Source organism: Chrysemys picta, chromosome 8, assembly GCF_011386835.1.
Source record: "Chrysemys picta bellii isolate R12L10 chromosome 8, ASM1138683v2, whole genome shotgun sequence".
NCBI lineage: Eukaryota > Metazoa > Chordata > Testudines > Emydidae > Chrysemys > Chrysemys picta.
In genome coordinates this window covers 74,084,036-74,105,252 of record NC_088798.1, presented here as the reverse complement: position 1 = coordinate 74,105,252, position 21,217 = coordinate 74,084,036, and the positions used below count along the sequence as shown (strand labels likewise).

Genomic DNA, 21,217 nt, shown 5'->3' with positions numbered 1-21,217 from the left:
GATTGGCTGTGTGTCAGGTATGTGATATGTTGCTTTAGTTTTGTTCCCCATGACACATTGCACCTACTCTGAAAATACAACATGGCAGTGACGGAGCTCCCTGCTTAACTGGCCCCCAAGAGCCTCACGGGAGTTTGTGCTGCGGGAACTGCTAATTGTCTCCCTGACTGCAGTACAGAAATCCTGGATGTGTGTGTGATGAGCTAAGAGACAATTACTGTGGCACCAGCGCCCATTTTCCATCAACAATATTGCTGTTGTGTAAGTACTAACAGCACAGTGAAATCAGACTTTAAATGACCACTCAAATGACTCATGCCAACTGTTTCCAGCAAAGGTGGAGGGGAAGTTTGTGGAGGGAGCTGGGAGATGCTTTGAAGTGGTCTCTAGACAGGAGGTTGCCTAATAAGACAACTTAAATATTTTATTTACATTTGGCCTTTTTGCAGTAGGTTGGGATGGAGACATCTCACTCCTCAGGTGCCACATCACAAGAGCCACCCCCACAATTGACTCAGGTTCAGCCCCCCTGTTGGTAGGCTCAGCAGAGCAGCTGAGGGCGGGATCGGCCCGAAGACAGCTGAACACCCCCCTAATATCACTCTGAGGCTGGGTGAGGCTTGTGAGCAATAAACGTGAAGGGAGCTTGTGCTAGATCCGCCCTGGGACTAGCCTCTGACGTTCTCTGGGACGTGACCAGCTTTATTTTGGCCAGCACTAAATTCGTTCAACGAATGTTAAATTTGCTGCTGTATTTCTCCAGTGTCGGAGACACTAGGTATTAAATTACCAGCACGAAGAGTATTATCCAGCAGCACTACAAAGCTCCACCCAAGGATGCTGCAGCCTCTTTAGGACAGCTGGTTCGCTGCCCAATATCCTCTGCTCCTCCTAAGTAGAACTGAGTCAAATTCCTGAGAGTATTGTGTGGTAACCCCCTTGTTAGAAAGTTAATGATGAGGCTAAAATGGCAAAGACTTACAGAGGGCAGCCAAATCTGTATTTTGAATCTTTCCGCTTCAGTCCCCTTGGGCACAGCTCCTCTGCTGGTTGCCTCTTGCCAATCTATCCATATCAACTCCTTGCAGCAAGAACTGTCTCTTAGGGTATGTCTACACTGCAATTAAAAACCTGCAGCTGGCCCTGTTTAATTGCAGTGTAGATGTTAAGACTCAGGCTGGAGCCCAGGCTCCAGGACCCTGTGAGGTGGTAGGTCCCAGAACTCAGGCTGCCTGAACATCTACACCACAATTAAACAGTCCCTAAGCTTGAGCCGCGCAGGTGTAGTGCACTGTAGACGGACCATTCATTCCATGTTTGCTCAGGGCCTAGTGCAATGGGTTCTAGTTCATGACTAGGCTCCTAGATGGTACCACAATACACACAATGAATGTTTAAAGAAGCCATCACTTGCTGATGTCAGGAATTAAAGATAATCTCAGAATATGGTAACCAAACTCACTGCTATTATACTTCGCAGGGTATTGGATCATTTTCATTAGCGTGAGTAGCAATGAAATCATGTAAACTCACTTGAGATGTGTAGAGCCTATGGAGTCTGGATTTGGCCCCAGTTAGCATCCTAGCTTATCACAAACCTTGAGACAATGTTCAGGAGACAAGATTTTTAAATTTTCTCTCATGGTGACATTTGGCTGGTGCAAAGAACCAGGCTGTGGATTAATAGCCCAGGAGGGTTTATTGCCTAAGCCTGATTTTAGTGTTTGGAATTTCAGTTCTGCTCGCAAGAAGGCCAAGTGAAATTCTCTTCTTTCAAAAAAACAAAAAACTGCGTATCAGCTCAAACATGCCAAAGCCCTGGATCGGTGCCACGCAAAGCAAAAGAAATTGTTTCAAAGGCATGCAGTTTAAGCTGTCCTGTTTACCATTAAAGCAAAACATTTCCCAGTACAGATTTCATGGTCTTAATTTTTAATGAACTAATAAGTTCAGGGTTTGAGTGCAAAGTTGCGGTCGTTTATATTGTCATCCACATTTAACACATGAAAAGCTTTTAAAGTGATGCTTCCTTCGACTGCAGGGGCACAGGAAATGGCTTTTGCGGTCTTTCTTTGTATTAGAGGCTTGGTTACAGTTTCAAGCCTGCAGTTAGGTCCATTTAGGCCTGATAGTATGATAGGGGCCTAAATGAGCATTTAGGATGAATGGAGCAGAGGTGGGTCTCCAAGAACAATCCCCTGCATTGCCTTTAAATCCTGATTTGAGGCCTTCAGTAACTCAACCAGGGGGTTATTACAGGAGTGGGTAGGTGAGGGTCTGTGGCCTGCGATGTGCAGGAGGTCAGACTAGATCAGGGTAGGCAACCTATGGCATGCGTGCCGAAGGCGGCATGCGAGCTGATTTTCAATGGCACTCACACTGCCCAGGTCCTGGCCACCGGTCTGGGGGGGTGGGGGGAGGCTCTGTATTTTAATTTAATTTTAAATGAAACTTCTTAAACATTTTAAAAACCTTATTTACTTTACATACAATAGTTTAGTTATAAATTATAGACTTATAGAAAGAGACCTTCTAAAAACTTTAAAATGTGTTACTGGCACGCGAAACCTTAAATTAGAGTGAATAAATGAAGACTCGGCACACCACTTATGAAAGGTTGCCGACCCCTGGACTAGATCATGATTAGGGACCTACCTACCAAATTCACAGCCATGAAAAATGCATCACGCACCATGAAATCTGGTGTCCCCCTGTGAAATCTGGTCTTTTGTGTGCTTTTACCCTATCCTATATGGATTTTAGGGGGGAAACCAGCATTTCTCAAATTGGGGGTCCTGACCCAAAAAGGCGTTGCAAGGGGCTCATGGTATTGCCACCCTTACTTATGCATTCAAAGCTGGGCGCCCATCGAGTGGCTGCTGCTGACTGAGGGCCCAGCTCTGCAGGCAGCAAAAGAGAAGTAAGGGTGGCAACACCATACCATGCCATCCTTACTTCTGCGCTGCTGCTGGCGGTAGTTCTGCCTTCAGAGTTAAGTTCCCAACCAGGAGCCGCCACTCTCCAGCTGCCCAGCTCTGAAGGCAGCGCCGCCACCAGCAGCTGCACAAAAGTCAGGGTAGCAATACCGCAACTGCCCCCACAAAACTCCTTTTTGGGTCAGGACCCCTACAATTACAACACTGAAATTTCCGATTTAAATAGCTGAAATCATGAAATTTATTATTTGTGAAATTGACCAAAGTGAACAGTGAATTTGGGAGGGCCCTAATCATGTCTGGCCTTAAAGTCTATGAACAACATTTTTAAAGCTAAAGCAGATTCAGGCACTTGCTGAGGGGAGGCTGTGATCACAGCTGTGCTGAAACTTCATTTTTGTTTGGGTCTGTTTGGGCCCAGTGCACAGTCCCCTGGATTTATACTGAACGCTCACTGTATTTTGGCAACTTAGTTGCAGTGAGCCAGGCCCCAGCAAGCTGTCTGGGTCACAGAAATTGAACTGCAGCCAGCGATGTTTGCAGCAGGATGCAGTTGAGGGGGGGCTGTTTCTGGGTCCTGGGGCTTATAGCGGGGTCTTGGAACTGGAAGGATTTTTAAAACTCACCTTAACCGCTGAAACAAATGGCACTAAGCCCAGTGCTGTGCCCAGGAGGTCACACGGACTTCCTGTTAGGCAGCCTGCCCTCCCTGGGCATGCAGTCGGTCTCCATAATCTGGTGTCAAGCATGAATGAGGAATAAGGGAGGGAGTCCGGGTCTCTGGCATGCTGACTCCCAGCAGGGGTATCCCAACCCCAGGCAGCAAAGCCCCTTTTGGCCACTCTGCTGCAGCTGCTCTTTGAGAGGTGCAGGTTTGGTTTCTCTTCTAGGGTTAATCCTGGGGGAATTCTGCACCAAAAAAATTAAAAATTCTGTGTACAATATTTTAATATTCTGCAAAATGCTGCATATTTTATTTGTCAAAATAACAGTATCTAATCACACTAGTTTCAGTTATTTTGGTAATTTATTTCAAAATATCAATCAGCGACTATGTAAATACAGAGACACAAAAAATTCCTCCAGGAGTAGAGAGTTAAGGAAACCCCTATGCCAGGGGTGGCCAACCTGAGCCTGAGAAGGAGCCAGAATTTACCAATGTACATTGCCAAAGAGCCACAGTAATACGTCAGCAGCCCCCACACACCAGCAACCCCACCAATCAGCGCCTCCCCACACCTCCCGATCAGCTGTTTCGGGGGGGGGAGGAGCGAGGGCATGGCAGGCTCAGGGGAGGGTGCAGGAAGGGGTGGAGTGAGGGGTTGAGCAGTGAGCTCCCCCCGGCACATTGGAAAGTTGGCACCTGTAGCTCCAGCCCGAGTCAGTGCCTATACAAGGAGCCGCATATTAACTTCTGAAGAGCCGCATGTGGCTCCGGAGCCACAGGTTGGCCACCCCTGCCCTATGATAACCCAGTTCCTGCTTCTCTGCCCCTGCCCCCCAGAGCCCAGTAGGGCGGCCAGACACCCACACCCCCTTCCCCCAGAGTCCAGCTGTGGGGCCCTCCCTGCCCAGACACTCTCACCCCAGAGCCCAGGGATCCAGAGGGAGAAACAACCTGATGCTGGTCCCAGGCTTGCGCCACCCCTTCCTTCAAGGCATGCTGGGAACTGCAGCTTCCGGGAAGCCCCCACTCCCTCCCCCTCCCCTCGGCAGTGTCTTCTACTTGCGAGCTGGGCTCTGCTTCCAGCGGTCCCTAGTAGCGGCCAGCAGCTCTGCAGCCCATTTCCATGGAGGAAAAGGAAATTATGCACAAAAGCCATTAATTTCTGCACAAATTCTGCATATGCAGAGGTGCAGAATTCCCCCGGAGTATAGGGTGCTCATGGGTTGGGCTGCGGGGAGAGGGAAATTTGCCATGGGAGCAGCCGGGGGGACCCTCCAGCAGAGAATTAGTCACTGGAGCCAGGGGCCCAGACTCTGGTTGAAGAAGCTCACTGTGCGCCCACAACGTCCACACTGCAAGGCTGAGCCCTCTGTCCTGGGGCTGCCAGTTCAGCCAGCCAGCTTCTGTCAGATTGGATGAGACGTTGTGCCCCCTGTCATGCCTCCATGGTTCTCTCCTTATTCCCAGCTGGATTTCCTGGTGGAGAACATTGCAGGTGCTGGGGCCTCTCACTCAACCGCTGCAGTACAGCTGAGCAAATAATTGGCTGATTTGGTGGTTGAACTTGGTGGGGAGAACACGGCTCATTTCAAACCCACATGGAATTTGTCCAGGTCCCGTCCAAAAAGGAAAACGCCAGGAAACGCCCTTTGGGTGAAATGATGGGGTTTGACTTGATTTGAAGTGACATTTTCTAACTGAAATTTTTACATGTAGATTTGAAACAATTTTGACATCCCCCCCCAAAAATTCAGCTTTTTCAGGCTGAACTTATTTGCTGAATCTGAGCTGAATTCAGGGATAGTTTTGTGGGCCCCAAAATGCACTTTTCAGTGAATTTACTATTCCCAGCTCTATTTTGGAGTAAGTGTTCTCAGCCAGCAGTGCCCCGGTGGGCTGTCCTGCCTTTCTCACACTGCCCAGAAAGACCAGGCCATCGGCAAAAAACAGACGTCATCCTCAGAGGGAGAAGGGGAAAAGCCTCATCCACCAATTTGGGCATCTGGTTGGAGGCTGGTACCTGGCTGCTCCTCCCAGGAGGAGGAGCCTGGGGAGGTGGGAGTGGAGGCTGTTTCCCAGCAAAGACGACTCAAGGAACTTTTGCCCCAGTTGTACCTTCCCCTCTGCCTGTTTTATCTTCAACCATGATTCTGCTTCCTAACCTTCAGCTGGAGGAAGAGGGGCCACCCCCACTGCATGTCTGCTCTGGTCTGGCCAGAGCACCCACCAAATGGAGCTCCCACCTGAGCCTGAGAAGGAGCCAGAATTTACCAATGTACATTGCCAAAGAGCCACAGTAATACGTCAGCAGCCCCCCAGCAGCTCCCACCACCCACTCCCAGTGCCTCCCACCTACCAGTAGCCCCGCCAGTCAGCGCCTCCCCATACCTCCTGATCAGCTGTTTCATGGCATGCAGGAGGCTCAGGGCAGGAGTGGAGTGAGGGCACAGCAGGCTCAGGGGAGGGGGCGGGAAGGGGTGGAGTGGGGCAGGGCCTGTGGCAGAGCCAGGGGTTGAACAGTGAGCACCCCCCGGCACACTGGAAAGTTGGCGCCTGTAGCTCCAGGACCGGAGTCGGTGCCTATGCAAAGAGCCGCATATTAATTTCTGAAGAGCCGCATGTGGCTCCAGAGCCACAGGTTGGCCACCCCTTTTCTAGCCCATGTGAACACTGTTAGCCAAGTAGCTGGGCCTTTCTTTCTCTCGAGACCCATTTAGGTGACCTCTTCCCTCACCTGGCAGCCGTGTGGGTGCTGGGCACTTGCTGTTGGGGGGGAGGTACCATGTATCCATTCCTGTTGTGGAGGGCTCACGTGCTTTCCTGTAACAGCCTAGTCCAAACAGCTGCTCAGATCCTGGCTCTGCTGGGGCGGGAGTGTTTAAGAAGCCGAATTTGGGCAGCATTCGGCATGAGCACAGGGGATCTATTTATAGACGATAAAGCCAACAACTCCGTGTTCCCTTTCCCCTGATCCCCATAATCCGTCCCCGTGACACAGGCAGCATCTTCATTGCATCTACTAATGGGCTCGGTTCTCAGGCATGCATATTTCATCCCCATCCCCCTCCTGTGCAGAAAAAACATGGTCCCGGCAGCCAACCTTGTAAGCTGATCACCCAGAGCAGCCCTGAGGCTGCGGGCCGCAGGGTGAGATCCCAAAACACGGGTCAGAAAAGCTATGGCAGCAGGGAATGTTGGGGGCCCAGCCAGAGCACCCACCGAATGGAACTCATAGCCTGCCCAGGGCATGTCAGGGAACCCCTGGCTCCTGGCACAATACTTACTCAGAGAGAAGCTACGTGGTGCTGCCAGCAGCACGAAGCCCAAGAGAACTGCAGCTCCTATTTAGCAGGGAACACGCTGGAGCTGGGCAAATATGGCAAAACAGAGTCCCACCAAGTCCGGCTTCATTTCCTAATGACTCTGCCCCAGGCACGTTCCTGCCCCGCGAGGGAGCGAGTTTCACTGCACAGAAAGCAAATGTCGGAGTCTCCCCCCACGCTGTCCAGCCACTCAGCCCAGCAGTGGCCTGAGGCAATACCATGTGACTTCTCAGACCATCCAGTCCCAGCTGGGCAGCTCAGTGGGCATGCAGGGTGTGTGTAATCGCCCCGTAGTGTAAAATGCTCTAGAAGATTCTTGTTGAGTAAATGTGAGGCAAGCTCGCTTGCCCAGTGAACCTGCCACCAGGAGAACAGATGATGCAAGTGTTCACAGAGAATTCAACCAGCGCTTGCCTTACCCTCACTGCCCTGCCCTAAACTCAGCGAGTGGCAATGGCCATTCAGGAGGCATCCAGCGCTCTCCTTCATTAAAATAAGCACCCTGCTCTCCTGGCCCGGCTCTGTTGCCCTGCCTGAGGCCAGCGTCCTGCACCGCTAATGTGCATTCGATCCCCAGCGCAGTGACAGCAGAGTTTCTAGTCTCAGGATACGAAGAGCTCCAGGCTTTTCATAATCTTGGCAGGAAGCCAGGGGGTGTCTAAACAGAGGGGACAGAATTCAGTAAACACCCAAGGGACTATTGAGGCCCTAGGAGCTGCCCCTCGTGACAGCCACGGCTGCCATGCCACCTGGGGCGGGCAGCACTGGGTGGCACTGGAGAGAGGTAAACGCTCCCCGATTTAATGCAGTGTAATGCCAGGGACTTCCATGGAGTCACAGCTGATTGATAATGGCAGCGCAGAGAGCAGGAGGGGGCCTCTGACAAGGCCTTGTTAAGCTTGCAGAGCTAAGCACTGACATAATGTCAGAGAAATTTCCAACTCTCCCCACCCCCTTAATGCCCCTGGCTTTAGCCTGGCCTCCTGGAGTTCATTTCTTGCCCTCCCGCCGCCCCCCCCCCAGCCCTCCTGGCTCCAGCACCGTTCCCCACGCTGGTTTTGTGCATCTCTTGCTGCTTTTTGCAGCACTCAGCAACACCCAATCTTGTACTGAGATGAGGAAATAAGGGACTATTGGCAATCGTATCGCCTCCTCGCCCTGCCCACCAGCCTTGACTCTGAGCCACAGCCTCAGTGGGGTGTAGGCAGGGACCACTTCCATGAGCCAGTCATGCTTGGCTGCTCTGCTGAGCTGGCCAATAGGGGCCCAGAAAGGGCCAACAGGTTGGTGCTAGCGTCCACATGGGCATTCCTACTGCATCTGAGCACCTGGCCATGGGCGCTGCACTGAGAACCTCCCACCCTTATCCAGCAAAGGCTAGAGCTGAACCTAACGGTGGCCATGGGCTTGTCCAGTCACTGGGTCAAGGTTACAGCCTTGGCCCACAGCCCAAGTGCCAGACACGACCCCTAGCTGAAACCCTTACTCTCAGATGCTGAGCTAGCGCTACGCTATGCCCATGCTGCCCAGCATGGCAGGGAACAATGGGTTCGTGGTTAGTGTTCAAAGCTGCAGTGGTGAGTGCCACTCGGCTCTGGCAGACAGAAAGGGCCCAGCACCTGGCCCCAGCACCCCTAACAAGCAATTGTTCCACTTCCCTGGCGGGGCTAGACAGCCAGAAACAACTCCAAGCCAATGCCTGAGGCCGTCGAGTGTGACCACCCAATGCTGCACTGCAAAGACAAGGAGCAGAACGGCTCAGTGTCCCTTGTGCCTGCCCCAGCAGGACATGGTGGCTGTCCAGGGGCTCCAGGGAGCGCCAGCCACGTCCAGCAGCTGGGGTAGAAACACCTGACTGCTCCCAGCTCGGACGAAGGACCCACAGCTGCAGCCACAGCCGGCGCTGGGAACCCTGCTTTTTTACTGCTGGGAAGTGCAGCCTGCCTGGTACTGTGGGCCTAGGCTTAGAGCTAGCAGCTGCTGGGCTCTCAGGAAGCAGGGCCAGGCCAAAACAAGCTGCAAAATTTGGCCCTAGCGCTGGCATTTGCCTGCAGGTCATCGGGGAAGCAGTTCACAGCTCTCCTAGCACTGGGCAGAGCAGACGGCCCCTGCTCCCACTGGGCTCAGGCAGAGAGAGCAGCGACACTCTCTTTCTCCCAGGGCCCGGGCCCGAGGAGCCGAGCAGGGAGCCCCAGAGCGCTCCCTGCACCCAGGCAGCAGCCACATGATCCACAGGGACCTGGGAGGAGTTCCCCAACACCCTACCCCGGAAAGGAGGCAGGGAGAGGTCTCAGTCCCATTCGCCAGAGATAAGCATCCACACCACAAAAATCACCCCAACTGGTGCCATCCACCCTCCTCACTGGCAGCCCCAGCAGAGGCCACAGCAACTAATGCTCCTCCCAGAGCCGGTGGTGGCCCCACCCCAATGCCAGGCAGCCTGGAGGCAGGGAGCTGCCTGGCCCCAGCCCGGGCAGACCTTGCTCTGGGTCAGACCAACACGGCTCACGGGCACGTGTTTTAGGAAAGAGCCAACCCAGGGGGTACAGAGGAGAGGAGCCACTCCAGCCTCGTCTCAGAGTTGAGTGCTGAGCTCTGACGCCTGCCAATTGATCCTCACAGCCTGTTGTCCAGTTCAGCCTGTCGGTCAGCCGCTGGCTGCCTGCTTCCCGGCCTGCAGCCCCAGCACCCGGGAGCCTCGCTGCAGGCGGGATGGCGCTGTGCTATGGGGAAGCAGTGCTGGAGACTGGGTCCCCCTGACACAGAATCCTGGCGAGGATACTGACTGATCCCCCATTCTCCCAGCCCACTTCTCTGAGGGGGTGGAAGCATTCGGGGCTGCAGCCCAGGGAAGCTGGGTTTGCTGGCTCACCTCCCAGCTCAGCCGGCACTGCAGGGTCAGGTAAATCCTGAGATGGGGCTTGCACACAGCCCTCTCTCCCCCAGTGCTGAGGGTATCACCCCAGACTTTAACCCTGGGCTCCATTTCCCTCAAACCTCCTTCAGAACGGGCTATTTGCTCCATGCCAACCTCCCTGCAAGTTCCAGGCCCAAGGGGGAGCGTGGGAACCAGCAGCAGGGGACGGCAGGATGCGGACGGAGCATAGGCCAGAGGAGCCCTTCCTGGCAGCGAAGACTCTCAGTAGCCACCTCGTAATCCTGGCAGCTGCTCCAGGCCCTGGGGAGAGTCAGTTGCTGGCATGGGACACAGTGAGTGGATCGTTATTTATTACTGAGCTGGCAGAGGCTCTGCCACGTACTGCCCCAGCGGGAGCAGCTATTGCTGAGCACAGCAGACAACCCAGGCTGGAGTTTCAAGAGTGGCAGGTGGCTTTGGCTGCCCAGTTTGAGACCCAGTGCTGAGCACCAACAACTGCTGTTGGAGTCAATGGGAGCAGCAGGTGCCCTGCACAAAGCCTCTAACCCTGGAGCTAAGGCTCAGCTAACCAGCAATGGGGTGTGTCAGGGCTCCACACCAGCAGGTGTACTAGGGTCCAGCAGAGGGCAGCGCTACACACACTAAGCCTGGCAAGCTCTCTGAACAACAGAGCTCGTTCATTTCAGCCCTTTCCTGCTTGTTCACATGTCTGCAGAAGTAACTGAACGGCAAACCAATCAGTCACCCAGAACACGGGCTAGAATTTTTGGCGTAACTGTCAAACCCCCCATGCCACCCCCAAGACACAGGGCCTGGCTTTGGGCTGTGGCTTAGTCCCTCAGAGATGGGGTTTATCGCATGAAGAAAACTCCCTGTATGTCACTAGCTACTGGTGCTGAGATGTCCCCACTCCACCTCTCTTTGGCCAGCAATGCAGTGGGGAAGGTTTTACCTGGCTCCCCTCGCTGTACTACCCAAGCACCTCGCAATCGGTAAAGTATTTATCCTCACAGTGCCAGGGAGATGGGGCAGGGCTGGCACACAAGACTAAGTACCCCAAGGGGTAACAGTGAGTCTAGAAGAGCAGGGGATTGAACCCTTCTCTCACAAGTGTCAGGCTAGTGCCCTACCAACTGGGCCATCTGCCCCTGCCGGTTCCAAGAGAACCCTTTTTGGAGGGTTGGCACAAAGTGATTGACAGCCCTGGGTAACAAGTCTCCTGATCCTCCAAACTGGTCAAGGTTTGGCAGCAGCAATGCCAGCTTCTGCCACACAAACGCGTGCGAGCCTCCCTCTGGTTCTCAAGTGACCAACCATCCCTAGGCACCTGCAGTTCAAGTCTCCTTAGCGCTTCTGCCCCAAAGATGCCAGCTACTGCCAGCCGTGACGGTGGATCGAACGGTGCTCACTGGGCATTGAACTAACTTCATTTCCCTGCCATTGCAGAGCCTCGGGCCCTCGTGTGCTTTGGTCCCTCCTATTCTCTGCCTGTGGCACGTAATAGCTAGTTTCCTAGGTGCTGTGATACTTTGGACTCTTTGCAGTGGCTGGGTTGAGTGTGCGGGTGCTGGGGGTGGCCTGGGGTGCACAGGGGATCAGATGAGCCGGCGCAAAATATCGGGACAAAAAATTGCGTCCTGACCAGAGATCGGTTGGGACGTGGGACAACAGCTCAAAATCAGGACGGTCCCAATTTTATCGGGACGTCTGGTCACCCTACTGAGGCCACCGTGCTGGACAGAGGGTGATGCTGCTGGAGAGCAACAGGGGAGCACTCACAGGACAGCATCCTTGTGTCTCTTCAGTTTGTCTCTCCCACTAGATTAGTTTCACAGGGCTGCTACGATCTAGGCCTTGGGGACATAAATTAACCCTTTGTTGTGGTTCTCCACAGAGAGCTACTAGAGGGGATATCATCACACAGGCCATTCATGGAAGGATGGCACCAGCATGTTTAGCAAATTAACCCTCTCCGCGCACCTGGGATATAGGCCTTAGCCTCACATTAGTGAGGGGAAAGCTGAGACACTGACAGCTCAGGTGTCTTGTCTAAGGCTACCCAGGAGTCAGTAACAGAGCAGTGGCATTTAACGTACTGGGGCTCTAAAGACATGGAAATATTGCCCTGGAATAAATTAGTGTCAATAACAAACCTGTACCTTGTATTTTGTTTTTTGCAGAATGGGGAGCATTCATTACACACATTATCCACAAGGGGGCACCAGCACAACACCGTAACTCTTAGTGGCTATGAGAACTCAAGAGAGCTCAGTTGTTTCAGAGCAGTAGCTAACCAGGTGCTTTCTAGTGGTAAAGTTTAGTCTTGCAGGTGAATATTGGCCCATTGGCAATGTCCCGCCCTGGCATGCCTTGTTGTGCCAGCTGCCACAACCCTGGCATCTAGATTTGTTTGTAAGCTCTTTGGGGGAGAGGACCATCTTTTACTCCATTGATAAAGTGAAATGGGGCCCTGATTGGGGCTCTTAGACATGACTGGAATCCAAACACACACCCCAGCAAAGATTCTTACTGACATCCCAGGCAGTGACCATTTTCCTAACAGCTATATACACAATAGAAAAGGGCAAGTGACTTTACAAGCAGTGAGGTTTAGAGAGAGATTAAAGTTCAATCCATGCTCCCAACTCCTTTCCCCCTCCTTCAGTTTAGGAACAGGAAAGCCACGCAGCATGTGTCTATGTATTTTTCTGCACATACTCTTCCCTCGAGCCAGCCACTTTTTTGCTGCCATTTGCTTCTGCTTTAGTTTTGCCAAAGGAAACTCCAAGAGCTCTTTCAAAGCAGCATTAAAAAGAAAAACAGAAAGTCCTTTGTTGCCCTGCTGCTCCTTAGGAGACAGTGTGATGCTTTTACCACAGCAACCAGCAACCCACCAGCTTTCGACATAAGACATGCCTTCCCCTTGAGCACTCTGACTGCGTGCCATGTCCTTCTGATGGCAGTTGCCCTATTCATGGGAGTAAGCAGTAGGCTTGGGAGTAACCATTTGCTACACTGGGCCTTAAATCAGGTCTATGGGCCAGATTTTCCAGTGAGCTCAGCATGCTGGGTGCACACTGGGTAGTGCTGAACTCTCGAACATCCAGCCCGAAGTATCATAACAGGAACTGCTGGGTGCTGAGTGCTTTGGGAAATCTGGGCCTGATAGGGTTCTGGACTATTAAAATCTGGCCCACTCTGAGAAAAAAGTACGATACCCGAAGCAGCACAGGGTTTCCTCCACTGAAAAGCCAACAGTATGAATGCAACTGGTATAAAATCCAAGCTAGTCTGCTAAACACAGGAGCTGGTTAACACAGCAGTCTTTTCAAGAAGAGTTTATTACAACATTCAAATACAGAAAGGGTGAGACACAACATCCAACATATTCAAACACAAACTGCTCCCACCAGCAGGCGGCAGCAAACAGAGCGGCAGGTCATCATCTCTAGAAAACATCCCGGTTCTAGCTAATCAGTGTGGGCACCAGCGAAATGGATCGACTTGGCTGAGGCATGTGGGAGCCACACCCCTACTGTGCTCTTCGGGCCATCAACATTTCTCGGATGTTATCTTCAGCGTCCTTTACACTCCGCTCCAGGTACGACTTCCTCTGCTGCAAGGTACAAAACCAGAACAGACTCAACAGCCATATCACCCTCACCCGATGCTCTGTTTCAGAGCAGCAGCCGAATCTGTTCTTTCCTATGATAAGTTATAGTGCTAGGAGTGAACCCTGCAGAATGGAATCAACATTCATATCACCATAGACAATGCGTGGTGGGGTGGGGTTGGGGAGTCATTTGGGCTCCATGCAAATCACGAGTGATTTTTAGTGAATAAAAGGTCCCAGCATATACTGGTTCATACATTAGGGCTGTTGAGGGTTATATTTGAATAGTTTTAATCTTTATTACATATATTTTTGGTACTGTCATATTAACATGGAAAACGTGTATTTCATTCCTTTACAGATATGATAGTCCCAATTGTCATTACATCAGTAACAAAGCAGTGAGAAGAGATTGACAACTGCAATAAAGTTAAACAGATACATAAACTTAACATCCTGAGCATGAAACAAAGGAAAATAACAAGGAAAAGAAAAAGTACCTCTGTATTTATGTACTCACATCTAAAGAATCAACTGAGAAAAACCCACAAGGCCCATAAAATAACCTATTCACACTCAGGTAATACTGGAACATCTATAAAATCCTCTTCTGGCCCAGTCAAGTTTTCACAAATTGGATCACCTTTTATCCCCTTTCTTTGAGATGCATGTTCTAAAACTCCCTAGCAATCAGCAAAGAGACTTTTTAAAAAAAAATCATCCTGAATTAGGCTAAACTTGGCAGGGAAATGGACAGAAACTGTATCCCAGAAATAGGAATTCAGCCAGTAGCATTTTTTCCTACTCGTCTGGGTAACCCTAGAGGACTGGAGTCACTTCTTCTGACTATTCTCTCTGAGTTTCGAACCAGCAGACACCACTGGCACATCTCCAGCAGACTCCAGAGCCACAGAAAGCATTCTTGTTGGAGTGGACCAAGATCTAAGTACTAGAGGCAGAACTCTAGATCCAAATTCTCTTCAGGGAGGCTCCCAAGGACCTTGACTTCCAGAGGAATGAACCATGAACTCTGAGGACACCAGTCAGGAATGTAACACTTTGATAATTGTAAATTCTGTTTTAAAACCCAACAGTGACAGGCGTCAATAGCTGTCTTGGTCTCCATTCAGAGCTGCCTCCCATGCTCTACCCATTCAGAATTAGGGGTCCACCTAGGTGACAGACAAAAAAAATGGCCTGTGAGCACCTTCAGTTCACTATATTGCCTCCGAAACAGATTGTAAGCTCTGCAGGGCAGAGGCTGCACCTACCTTTGTGTCTATACAGAACCTAGCACACCAGGGCCCTGATCCCGATTACGGCCTCTCAGGACTACATTAAGAACATCTATATTGCAGGGGCAGCCCATGGACAGAGCTGACTGATAAGCCAGAGACAACTCCATAATGGCCTGGGAAGCTCCAATTCTAGTCAGTTTCCAAGGAAGACCTCAATACCAGCACTTCCATGCTGTATGCATTTGCATTTATTATTACATGTAAATTCTAACAGCCTGGGCCTCACCTCAGAAGTCTTTACTCAGGCAAGGAGCCCGATGAGACCACCTGAGTAAGGGCTTGCAGGGTCAGCTTCACTAAATGCAAGTTAGGGGCCCAATTCTGCAAGATGCCAAACCCCACTGCAGCCAATGGGAGCTGGAGCTCAGCACCTCATAGAATCAAGCCACAGGGACAACCCACAGCGTTGCAAAGTTTGGGGCTCCTGGCTAAAAGGAAAAAAAAAAATCCCACTAAGCAGCTGGTCAATGGAGTGTAGCTACCAAGGGTAGGCCTACACTGCAATGTAAACCTGTGCTTGAGCTGGAGCTCAAGCCTAGCCCCCCTTGCGTCTACACTGCAACTGCACTACCTCAGGGTTCCAGGGCTCTGCAGGGCTGGAGAGTCTGAGCTAAAGTTGGGTCCAAGCCTTTGCAGAGAAGTCAAGCAGGACAGCGTCTAAGGGTACGTCTTCACTACCTGCCGTATCGGCGGGTAGCAATTGATTTATCCGGGATCAATATATCGCGTCTCGTTAAGACGCGATATATCGATCCCCGAACATGCTCACCGTCAACTCCGGAACTCCACCAGAGCGAGCGGCGGTAGCACAGTCGACGGAGGAGCCGCGGCCGTCGATCCCGCGCCGTGTGGACCCCAGGTAATTCGATCCAAGATACTTCGACTTCAGCTATGCTATTCGCGTAGCTGAAGTTGCGTATTTTGGATCAATTCTCCCCGCCCCCACCCAAGTGTAGACCAGCCCTAAGGTCCTAGTAGTCAGCCAATAGTATCCCACAGTTCCATGATACAACTTCCTCAGTCCTCTCTAGCCCATCAATCTGAAATCCACTCTATTGAAAATGAAAACCACCCCCCAGTGCAAACAGCAGCAGCTCATGTCAGTATTAACCCATTCTCTTCTGATCACCAATCTGCAAGCACGCTATCAGAGAGCCTCCTGGGTTTGCTACGGAAAGCAAACCGATCAAACCTTTTGCAAAGTGAGCTGCTTCCTGGTAACATGCAGGCAGGCAGTAAAGTTATCCCACAGTGCACCACAGTCCTAGGGCTAGAGCAGCCACATGGGGGACGGGGGGAGGCAGCGCCACTAGGGACTCTGGGATAAGGTTATTCTGACAAGGCTCTGCACAGTGCAGTGTGGACACCAGAGCCGTAGGTTCAAGCACAGATTAGAAAAAAGTCTTAACACAGGGTTAAAATACAATATAGGAGACTCAAGTCCAGGGTTCCCTAACACAGGTCAGCTGACTCAAGTCCCACTCACCCTGGGCTTACACTGCAATGGAGACATACCCTAAGTGCTTTCTGGAACAGGTTTAGAGGTGAACTCCCCCCAAAAGAAACACAGAGGGCTCACACACACACAGGCTGGGACAAGCCGACAAAAGGCAGGAAATTCCAGGTTAAAGCTCCAGACCAGACAGTCTCCTGTCAGGCTTTGCCAAGACACGGCGGGACTGGGAGCTCTAATGCAGCAGGAAAAGTCATTAGAATGTGGTACTGTGATAGAATCCTGCCAACATCACCTTGTGTCTGCACTCTTCCAGCCAGATTCCATCCAAGGCATGTTCGACTGAAAAGCCTACCACTAACTACAGCTGGAGTTTTGGTTTAATTAAACTGTTTAGTACAATTACAAGTCTGCAAACTACTCAGGACAGTTAGCAGTAGTCAGACGATCTGGATGGAGAACAAGTGCCCAGACCTCTCTCCCAAGTCAATCCCAGCAATGACATCAGGAGTGTCTGGCTTTCCCTCTGCCCACTGCAGCAGCTTTTCAGTTTAATGAGGGAACCCAATAAATAGCTATACTAATACTTTACACTTGTGTAGCACTGAAGTCTGTAGAGCACAGCACGCCGTTCTCACAACCCTTCGAGGTATTTGTATGAATGTGGAAACTGAAGCGGAAGAGTTATGTGATCAGCCCATGGTCACGGAAGCAGTGCGTGTCAGAGCTGTGATTAGAACTCTGGCATCTCCTGTTGTCATGCTGCCAAACAAAGGTGGATGTGGCTGGCTTTAACTCTAACACTATCCACCCCTAGGAAGTTACTTGCTAATCAAATGTTTTGTTAGCCAGTAGCTTATGAAATCCCCGACTGTTTGTCCTCAAGGCAAATTTCGTATGACAAAATTTCGTTTTAAAAACCTGCCCTCAACAGATGCAAAGCGAGGAAACAGGGGTTGTATCATTTCTACTGCTGTCATGAAAGAACTGATTTAATTACAATGACACAACTGATCGTTACCACCATCAGTCTGTCTTTATACACTCAATGGGATTCCAAACTTCCATTGGGAGGAAACCTAGCTAAAAAACCTTTAGGCCTTGCTTCCGATGAGTAAAAGTACTAGGCACACTAATCCTGCCTGACACATCACTGAAGCATTCATACTCTGGGTGTTGATGGTAAGACACGTTTCTTCAAATAATCCTCTACACTCCCCACTTAGGGCCTCTTCTCCACTGGCAGAGTGTGGTCTCCTGCTGGTGTATGGCAGAGCACTGGAGGTGGAGCTGAATGCCAAAGAGCCACCCCTTGCTCAGATCAGATCAACTCTAAGGTCCTGGGAGCTCAGGATTCAGGCAAGAGCTACTGGGGGGTTGAACGCCCTTTAGCTGTGTTCCCACCCCATTAGGATCAAGTCTCACAGCTTAGAGGGTCTGCCACCCGTCGCTACTCAGTCCCAAAGTACCTTGGTTTCTTCCCAACACAAGGATGTCCTAGCACAGGTCAGTCCTCTGCACGAGGTCTGTGCTCTCACAGAGAGGGCGACACTGGGCACCCAATGGGCTCCAAGAAGCCTTCAAGTTGGCAATGCCAGCAATGGAGCAGCAGAGGCAGCCTAGGACTCAGCAAAGGAGGATCCAGGCCAGGTGAAGGCCTCTGCTGCAGGTAAAGGGAGTGGGAGAAGGCTAGGGAAAAGAGGGAGCCAAATATGTCCTGAAACAGCTCTACAATGTGACAGGTTTCAGAGTAGCAGCCGTATTAGTCTGTATCCGCAAAAAGAACAGGAGTACTTGTGGCACCTTAGAGACTTACAAATTTATTTGAGCATAAGCTTTCGTGGGCTACAGCCCACTTCGTCAGATGCATAGAATGGAACACACAGTTGGTATGGCTTTTCATGTTCTCTGTATGTATAAATATCTTCTGTGTGTTCCATTCTATGCATCCGATGAAGTGGGCTGTAGCCCAGGAAAGCTTATGCTCAAATAAATCTGTTAGTCTCTAAGGTGCCACAAGTACTCCTGTTCTCTCTACAATGTGCTATCACCAGCAGAGGAAGAAGTGAAGCACTAAAAGCTCAACCCAAAGAAGGTAACCTTACAGATACCGCCACTGGTGAGCAGCCCGAAGAGCCAGGGCTACAGCTGGCTCATTACATTCTGACTAAGGGCCAAGCTCTAAGGAAGGGTGTGAAATAGACTATTGCTACATTTTCATTGCAAAGGGAAATCGAGGTGTCCTTCCCCCTCAGAACTGCAGGCTGGTTTCTGTTTAAGTAATCCAGGAGCAGTATCAGGAACTTGTGTGTAAACCCCTCCTCATCCCCTAATTACTAGGGCCTAGACGGGAACTCCATGTGACTCTCTGGTCTTGTCTTCGCTGGGGACAGCAGCAGAGTGTTATGCAAGCTGATCTGAAAAACAGTTTGCCTGGTCAGATCAGTTTTAAAAACCCACCTGGTAAGTTTTAAATACAGTTTTAAGTCATGTTTAAGGCCTACTCTGCTGACATGACCACATTTGATTGGACCTAGGTGGTAGCAATAAGTGAATCATTAACTGTTAGTATTATCAGAAACTCTATTGACCTCTTGCGACAACACACCCATTATTGTTACGTGCTCCCCAGTGGTCCAGTCATATTTCATTTGCATGCTGATGAGCTTTTCATTGCCCTTTTAACTGAACACCAACTGATCTTTCTGTAGGATGTACCAGAATGTGGTTGCAGGTTTTAAAATTCATAGTCCAGTTCTTCACTTAAGTTTCCTGCCATCTGCTGCCACTAGTTAAAGTGATACATTACATTTGTAAACGTTTTTCTTCGCTGCTCTTTAAAAAGCAAGTACAGTTAACGAAAACCTCTAATATAAGGAACAGGAGTACTTGTGGCACCTTAGAAACTAACAAATTTATCTGAGCATAAGCTTTTGTGGGCTATGCTCAAATAAATTTGTTAGTCTCTAAGGTGCCACAAGTACTCCTGTTCTTTTTGCGGTGTGACAGACCCAGACCAGTGGGGTACAGGAGTCTGGTAGAGGGCAAATATACCGGTCACTGGATGAGTAGTTTTCTGTTCCCTGAGTGACCAGAGAAGGGGCTGCATTAGAGTAATCAGGAACCTGCTAGAACCAGTTAAGGCAGGCAGGCTAATTAGGACACCTGGAGCCAATTAAGAAGCTGCTAGAATCAATTAAGGCAGGCTAATCAGGGCACCTGGGTTTTAAAAAGGAGCTCACTTCAGTTTGTGGTGGGATTGTGAGGAGCTGGGAGCAAGAGGCGCAAGGAGCTGAGAGTGAGAGGGTGTACTGCTGGAGGACTGAGGAGCACAAGTGTTATCAGACACCAGGAGGAAGGTCCTGTGGTGAGAATAAGGAAGGTGTTTGGAGGAGGCCATAGGGAAGTAGCCCAGGGAGTTGTAGCTGTCATGCAGCTGTTACAGGAGGCACTATAGACAGCTGCAGTCCACAGGGCCCTGGGCTGGAACTCGGAGTAGAGGACGGGCCTGGGTTCCCCCCAAACCTCTCAATTGACCTGGACTGTGGGTTCTTCCAGAGGGGAAGGTTTCTGGGCTGTTCCCCAACCCACATGGTGAATCTCTGAGGCAAGAAAATCCGCCAATAAGCGCAGGACCCACCAAGATAGAGGAGGAACTTTGTCACAGTGGATACAGACTAACACGGCTGCTACTCTGAAACCTCTAATATAGAGAGTTACAGCTGCATTCCACCCCACGTGCACAAACACATATGTGGAAGTCAGTCAATTTATGCATTTGTATTCATAAGAAAATCAGACAGACACTTTGCCAAAGTCTCCTCCCCAACTGAGCATTTACTTTAGTTCCAGTGTTTTTAACCTCAACACATCTCCCTGGCCCCAATCCTGGAACTGACAGCTCACTGGCGCACCTGCATGCTCACGCGGAGCCTCACTGACTTCAGAGCAATCTGGGGAAGCACAGCAGGGCACTTATGTGATACCAATTGCAGGACGAGGGCCTACACTTGGTAATCAAGTTCTCAGTACTGGAAATACAGCTGCTGTGTTCTACCTCAGAGATGGCTGCACAACATGGCTCAGTAATATTACCTAGCAGAGCAGCAAATGGAAAATACCCTATCCAATTGAAACTGCCAGGGGCTTTAGCGTCCGCAGAATAGAATTTCCCAAACTGGAAGGACAGTAACATTGTCCCTTTTCTAAAGAGCCAAGAGGTCATGGGCTGGGATTCTCATAGAAGGCTGAGGGGGGTGGAGCCCCATTCCTGCTGAATTTCCATGGCCTAACTCCCTTAGACACTTTTGAAAATCCCAACCCTGATTAGCACAACTGATCAAGGCCTCAGTTTTACATCACATGCAGAAGACAATGCATTACCAGCACCAGTGACATCAGAATGCAGGTACAAGCAATTATGGGCATGTCTACACTACAAGCACTACAGTGGCACAGTTGCAGCTATGCCACCGTAGCACCATAGCGTAGATGCTTCCTACATCAATGGAAGGGTTTTTTCCATCCATCCACCTCCCCGACCAGCAGTAGCTAGGTCAACAGTAGAATTATCTTGCGTACGTAGCTGCCTCTATACTGGGGCGAGTTTGGCTTTACTAGGTTGATCTAAATGTTAAGTGTAGACTAGGGCTCAGTTGCTGCTGTGGAAAGCAGGAGGGGGGAGAATAAGGGATTAAGTAGCATGAAAAGGTTGGGTTGCCAGCTGATGTCTATGTCTGTAACAGAGGGATGGTCCCTTTCGGAAAGGCTCTCCCTTGCCCCAGTCAGTGAGTGCAAATGACTCCTCATTTAGTGTACTATGTATAGATTGATCAGTCAGGACTCTGCTACCAACATAGATCTTTGTAGTTTTACTGAAGCTTATTCAGCGAAGGCTACTGCAGGTAGTTTAACTGCTCACTGCCAAACTGCAACACTCAGCAATACCAGTAAATAAGCTTAAATTGTTTGTCACGTAAGCGAATCATCCAGCACTCAAAATTACCAGGGATTCCAGTGCATCTGTTTCCAGTGCTTACTGGGCTGAGT

General features: G+C 50.5%; 1 protein-coding gene across 2 annotated transcripts in view; it reads right to left on the bottom strand.

The window, feature by feature from the left end:
• Nucleotides 1-13,127: 13,127 nt before the first annotated feature.
• PFDN1 (prefoldin subunit 1) overlaps nucleotides 13,128-21,217 on the bottom strand; it is a 55,953-nt gene continuing 47,863 nt past the window's right edge. The window contains exon 4 of one of the 2 annotated variants that reach the window (XM_005280826.4): nucleotides 13,128-13,420. In XM_005280826.4, the coding sequence (XP_005280883.2) occupies nucleotides 13,337-13,420 (84 nt within the window). In that variant the 3' untranslated portion in view covers nucleotides 13,128-13,336. Of the gene's footprint in view, nucleotides 13,421-14,562; nucleotides 14,590-21,217 lie in introns of those variants that run through there. The other variant, XM_065555852.1, reaches the window with a different exon arrangement.